At 31.3% G+C, this 8,071-nt stretch overlaps 2 protein-coding genes across 2 annotated transcripts; one reads left to right on the top strand and one right to left on the bottom strand.

The window, feature by feature from the left end:
- Nucleotides 1–3,522: 3,522 nt before the first annotated feature.
- LOC141714328 (ARS-binding protein 1-like) lies at nt 3,523–3,969 on the top strand. Its single transcript, XM_074517853.1, has one exon. It carries the CDS (start codon nt 3,523–3,525, stop codon nt 3,967–3,969), a length of 447 nt encoding a protein of 148 aa, XP_074373954.1.
- Nucleotides 3,970–4,665: 696 nt separating this feature from the next.
- On the bottom strand, nt 4,666–6,257 carry LOC141712421 (transcription repressor MYB6-like). The gene is made up of 3 exons (XM_074515357.1): nt 5,833–6,257; nt 5,579–5,708; nt 4,666–5,404 (listed from the first exon to the last, which is right to left on the bottom strand). The coding sequence occupies exons 1-3, from the start codon at nt 5,963–5,965 to the stop codon at nt 4,789–4,791; spliced, it is 879 nt and encodes a 292-aa protein (XP_074371458.1). The 5' UTR covers nt 5,966–6,257; the 3' UTR covers nt 4,666–4,788.
- Nucleotides 6,258–8,071: the final 1,814 nt, after the last annotated feature.

Raw genomic sequence — 8,071 nt, 5'->3', positions numbered from 1 at the left:
TTAACGTGTGCATTTTCATTCGCAAAACTTGATGAACCTGATTCACGAAAAAGCAAGAATTTTTGAAAATATTTGAATACAAAACATGATTTAATCATGTGAAATAAAACAGTACAAAAGTAATACAAACACCTTACCATTCTTTGGAATTTCAGTAATGTCAGAAGATTGGATAGAATTAATGTGTGCATTTTCATCCGAAAAACCTGATGAACCTGGTACGTCCAAAAAACAAACGATTCTTTGCTATATAACATCCAATAAACTGAGCACAGAATACTTATTTGGAAAAACTTAAACAAATATTGAAAGGCACATATACCTCTCATTGAATGTTCTATAGAATGAGAACTATTACTCATAAACAGACTTCATTTTGAAAGATAAGATAGTTGTTTTGTTGTATGTTTCAATCGTCGATTGTTATCTGTTGTTAAGATTTAGATCAACAAATAAACATGTTGTACGGAGATATAATCTACGATTAACATGAACATGATATGTACATTCTAACATGAACATGCTATGTATAATAAAAACATCAGAATACTCATATTACCAGGTTCCAATGAAGGTGGAGACGGTGGCAAGGCCGTAGGCGGTCGTTTGGAAGCTGTAATTCACGAAAGAAAGGAATGAGAAAACGTAATGTACATAGCCGATGAATGAGGACGAATTGCTAACCTGAATGATTTCCAAGTGTTCGATATTTGGGTTCTTCATCCATTGATTCTTTCATCATTAATCTTCATGTTACAGAATAATTTATATGAAAATCATCGAGCCAAACAAAGTAATGAAGAATTTTGCAGTCCTTCGGCAGCCATCAATGGTGAATGAAACCAAGAAGGTGAGAAGAGTCAATCTGCAAAAATTATGTGCTTGAGTTGTGGATCAGTTTTGAAAATTGAAAAAATTGTTATAATCTGTTAGGTATAGATTTAATTTTTACCCATGAATTTGATTTTTACCCATGGATAGTCCATAACCCGATCCGTTAACCCATTTTAGATGCTTCATTTACATATATGCCCATATTTTAAAAAAAATAAGTAGAAGATTTTAAATTTTTTGAGTACAAAGATAATTTCATGGAATTCTTTACTGGCAGGAGTTAAGAATAGTAGATTAAGGATTAGTCATTAAGAATACATAGATTTGAGGTTTTGAATTTTTCACGTGTCCTGAGCAATGATTCCCCACGCTCCTGGAGCACCTTCTGCAGATAATTATACAGTTTGATATATACATATTTGTGATTTAGTTTACTTTTGATCCTAAAATATGTAGTTATATAGACGAGGAAACAAGTAGATGAATAAGCATGCATGCATCTACATGGTTGATGTATGTTGTATTTATTAAGGAAAATGCTAAACACCCCAAATATTTTTCCCAAATGTTTCCCCAAATACTGATGTGTCAATATTGTAACTTATAAATTTCCTAATAATAATATGGACCACGCGTGCATACGTATGCGCCCCAAATCAAAACCCGTCACGTGTATGCCAAATCATTTGGTATAAAATTTGGGATATAAATTTGGGGCACCTAGTACTACTCATTTATTAAATCATAATTTAATGTACCACACGTTACATATTAGAATGGATTCGGGAAAAATATTTTCAGTTTGTAACAAGGTGTGGATTGGAAGAGATGTGGGTATAAGAGATAAGACAAAACGGAAGGAGATGATTCGAATAATGAAAGGAGTAACGGAATTCGGTGGCTTAAGTTGTATGCATATGTATATAGGAGTTGCGGAATCGTGCATCGCTTGTAATTAAGGTTCAAACTTTACTTTCTAATAATAGCTCTCTGCGCTGGTAAAACAATGCGGTTTGCTGGTGTTGTTTCGGTCGTGGAAGCAGAGTTAACAGGCATCTTGGAAGCTATGTTGTGGTCTCAGGAATTGGAAGGTGATCATATTACTGTTGAGAGTGATTCTCTGATTAGTGTCAATGCAATCAATCAAGGACAGGCTAACCTACTGGAGAGTGGGGACTTGATGCAGCATTGTCAAGAGTTGTTAAGAAATAATGGTAGGCTTGTAGTTAATCATGTTAAAAAGCAGGCGAACAAGGTAGCGCACAAACTTGCTAGGTTTCCTTGTGAGCTTAGTTGCTTTATTGTAATCCCGTCTCCTCCATCATGTTTGTTGGAGACATTATTGTCGGATGTTTTGGCTTAATGGAATTCTATTTCTCAAAAAAAAAAAAAAAAAAAAGCTCTCTGCGCTATTTATAACTCATGACATACTGCATTTTATATTTAAGCCAAGTGTTGTGGAATTTATTGTTTATTAAAAATTGCAGTAACGCAAGCGAATATCCAATTTTTTTTATTTTTTTAACATATATCCCCTCCTACCTACTCACATACGGTATACTTCATCATATATAAATTAAAATTAAAATTAAAATTAAATCAAATCAAATGTACTCCTGCCCTTAAATTAAAGAGGTTGTTTTCGTGAATATCGGCTTAATACGTAATAAATAAAATTATATGTAACAAATATTAACATGAATTATACTATATTACACAAATATAGACATCAAAATACACATATTTAAATGATAAAAATAATTTTAAACAAGTACAAAATTAATCACATATACTTGAACCATGACATTATTCACACGCATCTTACTTCAAATTGTATGTATGTTATGATCAAATCAACTCAAATATCCAATATATTATTTCTTGAGGAAATTCTTGAATCAAGAAATTATTCGATCTTACTATACTGTGATGTTTCTTCATCTCCAAAAAATTGACCAAATTTACAAATTCAAAAATAAGACAACAAATCTTTGATTTTTTGCCCATCGCATGACATAGATTATCCAATTTTGTTCAATCCCAAAACACACAACAATAATGATAGTGTGAAATTTTTTAAAAAAAATTGATGCAATAACCAAGAAATTGTTCCACTGAAGAATACCCAAGTCAATAAAAAAAGACTGAACGGGGAAAAGTAATTAGGAACTTCTAAAATTAAAATCACAAATATGTAAATCTCAGATTTACTAATATTTCAAAATAAGAGATACAGTAAAACCTCTATAAATTAATATAGTTGGGACCGGAGAATTCTATTAATTTAGAGAGGTATTAATTAATCGATAAATTAATAATTATTAATTTATAGAGAATTTTCGGTAGCAAACAAAATTAACTTTTGATTAAATTTTTATTCACATAAATTTAAATAAAATGAATTGTACAATTTATATTTTATACTTAATTCAATTAATTCTATGTATATGAATTTAGAAAGTCAATATAATGTACAATATATTAGATTCAAAGTCCATGTAGTGTATAAGTTAAATTCATTGTATTTTACATAGAAAATATTCAATGTATATTAGGAAAATTCAAAGTACATGAATTAATTTAATTCATTGTATTTTACATAGAAAGTATTCAATGTATGTGTAGTCATAAAATATATTATATATACTGTATATACTAGATTGGAGGAAAAATTATACAAACAAAACAATGACTTCTCATCTAAAAGGTGTCACAAAATCAACAATGACCGATGAAGCAAGAAAAGCATTATGTGAATATAAAAGAGAAAATTCATCATGCACTCAAAAAGATCTCCAGTTGTGGCTCGAGAATAAGTTTCATCTAAAAGTTAGTCAAGGTACAATATCAAATACACTGAAAATGTCAGTAGACTATCTTGCAGCTAATTACTTGGAGAAAAGAAAAGATATTAAGCGACATAAACCAGCAAAATATCCAGATATGGAGAAGGTTCTCTATGAATGGTTTCTCCAGTACCAAGATCGTGTTAATATGACAGGAGAGCTAATTTTAGAGAAGGCAAAAGAGACCATGAAAATTTTATACCCTCAACAAGATCAGGAGCACACTTTTTCTCAAGGTTGGCTTGAGAAATTCAAGTTAAGAAGCACTCAAGGCATCAAAAATGCTTAATAACTTTTTGATGCAACATGAAAGCACCACACCCGAGTTTTTGGATGCAATAAGGAAGATTAGGGATGAGCTTCATGTTGATTTAAATTATATGAAAAAGCAAACTACAATTGAATCATATTTTACAAAGATGTAATAGCTATATTTTTATGAATATAAGGGAATTATTAATTTATAGTTTTATTGGGACCATATTTTTATACAGAGTTTTCAAAAAAATTATTATCTTATTATCTTATCGAAATTGATCATTTTTTGAATTGGCCCAAGTCGGGACCGGACAAAATTATTAATTTAGAGAGATTATTAATTAATCGAGTATTAATTTACAGAGGTTTTACTGTACTTCACTTCGAATTTACAAAATCATGAAACAAAGCGTGAATGTCAAAAGATAATGCAAGTACATAATTTACAATATATAGAAAAGTTTGCACAAACCAAATCTTGTGTCATACATGGAATTATGGAAACAATGCAGTAATTTTAATTTGGTTTTTTAATGTGCAGCCCAATAACACACAGTAAGCACTAAATTTTATGAGTTTGGTATATTTTTATTGATGAAATTGTTGTAAATATATGAGATCCGTCAATATTTATGATTAGAGAACTAATCAAAATACACCAAACTCACGGAATTAGTGTTTATTGTCTGCACGAGAAAACCCGATTTTAATTAGTTTCACAAGTCCATTTATAATAAATGTTGCTATTCAAAGTTCAAATCACTTGGGTGTCACCTAAAGACATTCCGGTAGCCATTTAATATCTATTAACCTAACACCTATCTACTACAACAGTAACATTTCAAAAGGGTCAACAGTATCTGTAAAATGCACTGGTGCTTTTACAATTACTACAATATTCACCTCCTTTGTTCTCAAACCCTAATTGCCAACACAGGCAAATCCGGGGTGAAGTTATCCCGGATGCTGCCGTGTTCACATGTGGCATCAACTGATTCGTTGATACCATGAACTCGTGTCGAACATGTGATTCGGTCTTCTGAGGCCGAGTCAGAGGAAGTCCTATAGATAGCTCGAGATCAATAACCGGTTGAGTATGCTCTTTTTGATAATACTCCCTGTGGTGTGGTTGATGTTGAGTTTCTTCTGTAGTACTGCTGCTGCAGTTTCCTTCTTCTGCGGACTCAGTTTTGAACTTAAGTATGGTGTTGTTTGGCAAGGGCATGATATTTATAGAGGGTATTTCCAATGGAACAGTATTGGTACTGCTTCTGAAGTCTAGAGACTTGATTGTTGTGGAGGGAGTTGCAGTGGCGGTTGCGGTTGCGTTACTGGTGGCGTTTAGTGGGCGGTGAGTTTGTGGGTCCACGCCACGGGTAACGAGTTTGCGTTTGATGTGCGTGTTCCAGTAGTTCTTGATCTCGTTGTCCGTTCTTCCAGGCAATCTTGCAGCTATCAAAGACCATCTGGGAACCAAATCCATATAAATTCAGTAATAATAAAAGAACAATTTTCAAAATTAAATATATATTCCTTATTTTTCATCTTGTATTCCTTATAGCCTAATAATTAAATAAATATCGTACTACTTTCAGTTGGAAATAAGAGGCGGATGGATAGTAAAATATAAGTGAACATACTTGTTACCAAGGAGGCTGTGAAGCTTGATGATGAGCTCATCTTCATCTTCAGTAAAATTACCACGTTTAAGATCAGGACGCAGATAATTAATCCACCTTAATCTGCAGCTCTTGCCACATCTCAACAATCCTGTACATGTACACATATATATAGACCGCGGTGGAATTAGGATTTCAAAAGAAACTGAGATAAAATTAATAAAAAATGATTTAAAATATATAAAGAGAAGTCAGATGGGGGGTATGTATATTACCGGCAGAAGTGGGAAGAGAACGCCAACAGCCTTCACCATGGCGGCGGATGTAATTAATAAGGCGTTGGTCTTCTTCTTTGGTCCATGCTCCTTTGTTCGTGTGCGCTTTCTCACAGCAAGGTGATCTACCCATCCTCTCCTTTTTTTGTTTTTTCTAACTTCTCAAGGATCTTCCTTTGTATTTATACAGACTTGCAAAGAGATTACTAGAGAGACACGATAATAGTTAAGGGATATAGAAGCGCTTTTGTACTGTTGTAGATTCTTGGAGTATGCAGGTATAGATAAGATTTAAACTACACCAACAGAGAGAGAGAGAGAGAGAGATTGAGGGGGGTCAGTTGGTCAGAGTTTGATTGAAAGAGTTGAGGAGAGATAGAGAGAGAAGGAAGGATGAAACAGGGAGTGTAGCCAATAGACTCGCCTTCTCTTTCTCCTACTATTTATATACTAGTAAAATCAAATTTTTATTCACAGAGAACAAACTTTAATTATGTAACGTATTTTTTAAAATACATCAACGCAGTATTATATAGTATTATTTTGAAATATTATGTCATGCATGTTTACTTTTTTCCGTTTTTGATCAAATAATATTAATATATTTAGATATTGTAATTTTTTCAACACATAATTTGTTTATCGGCATATTAAACTGACCCGTTATCTGGGTATTTATAGAGTACATAATAAGTATATGTATAATTGAATTTGACCAAGTTGGTGAGAAAGAATAGTGGTTGTAGAAAGTTGTGGGTGAATGTAATAAATTTTTGGAATTATTTGTGGGGGATTTGGATTTGGTTGGTAGAGCTACTAGTAACTCTTCTTCTTGTCCCTCCTGCTTTTACCCTTTTTCTCTTTTCTTTAACTTACTATACTGTGTTATTTTTTTAACTCCGCTCCTTTTCCACTTTTGTACAAAAACTCATGCCACTTTACACACTGTGATTCCACAATTTTTAGTCCTCTATGTTTAGTTGAACACATGCCGAGAACCTTCTCCACCAGTTCATGTTTGGCGGAAATTAAAACTTATAGTTATAGGTAATAAATAACTTATATTTCAAAAAACATATTCTGAAAATTTGTTTAAAATATAAGTACACCTATACTTACTTTTTCCAGAAGCAAGTAACGTATTTCCGGGATAATGTTCTGTGGCGCCTAAACTCGGATGTATTCATTTTTAAATTATTTAGTTCAAAGATTCAAATTAAGGATCAAATAACTGAAGCTGCTCATTTTATGTCATTATACGTTGTGATTTTATACATGAATATATGTAATTGATATTATAACTTTACGAAAAATCAAAAATAATATTTCTAAGAACACTATCAAAATATATCTGTCTAAAATGTCATATGATGACTAAACGAGAAAATAGTTTGTAATGTAGTTAATTCATTATCTTTTTATTATCTATATACCCGTTAAATTTTTCAATGCGTTTTGGTTAGAAATAGGGTTGTAAATAAGTCAAATCAAACCGAATTTTTAAGTGTTCATGAATAAACTCGTTAAGAATATATTAAATTTGAGCTCAAACTTTTATCAACTCAACATTTTGTGCATGTATCGACTCATTTAGAAAAAAGGTTATCTCTGAACGTATTCAAGAATCGCTCACAAGGTGAATAACTCGTGAATATTATCCATAAACTCTTGATCACGAACAACTCAGTTTATGAAATCCTTCTCATGATTTGCGATTTTTTTATCGTAAGCAACCTGCAGCCGCTAGCCTTTGGGTGCACACCAGGTAAATACGGGCTTCACGTAATATCCTGCAAACCTACGTGAACAGTTTAATTTATTTATTTTTTAGAAAAATTGAAAAAATATCAAATAATTTTTTTATAAAATGTTATACACAAATACAACAAATTTGAGTGTTTAACATTTTAATTTTGATTAAATTACATTTTTCTTTATTTTAAATAATAATATATACACAATACTTCAATTTATGAATATAGGTTAAATAAAATAGTTAAATATTTACCGTATAGTATGTATTATAATTTAAACCTATAAATTAAAAATATATATATATATATATAAATTAAATAAATTGATAAATACATTAATACAAACAATTATTCACCAAATATTGTGTAATAAATATTTGTTCATAACATATTTACGAGCATATATTACTAGTAATTAATATAATGATTCACGAGTTATATCAAAGAACATATTCATGAACATTAGTTACGAACTTATTGACGAA

The sequence above is a fragment of the Apium graveolens genome, chromosome 3 (assembly GCF_009905375.1).
Source record: "Apium graveolens cultivar Ventura chromosome 3, ASM990537v1, whole genome shotgun sequence".
Taxonomy (NCBI): Eukaryota; Viridiplantae; Streptophyta; class Magnoliopsida; order Apiales; family Apiaceae; genus Apium; species Apium graveolens.
This window is presented reverse-complemented; position numbering and strand designations above follow the sequence as displayed.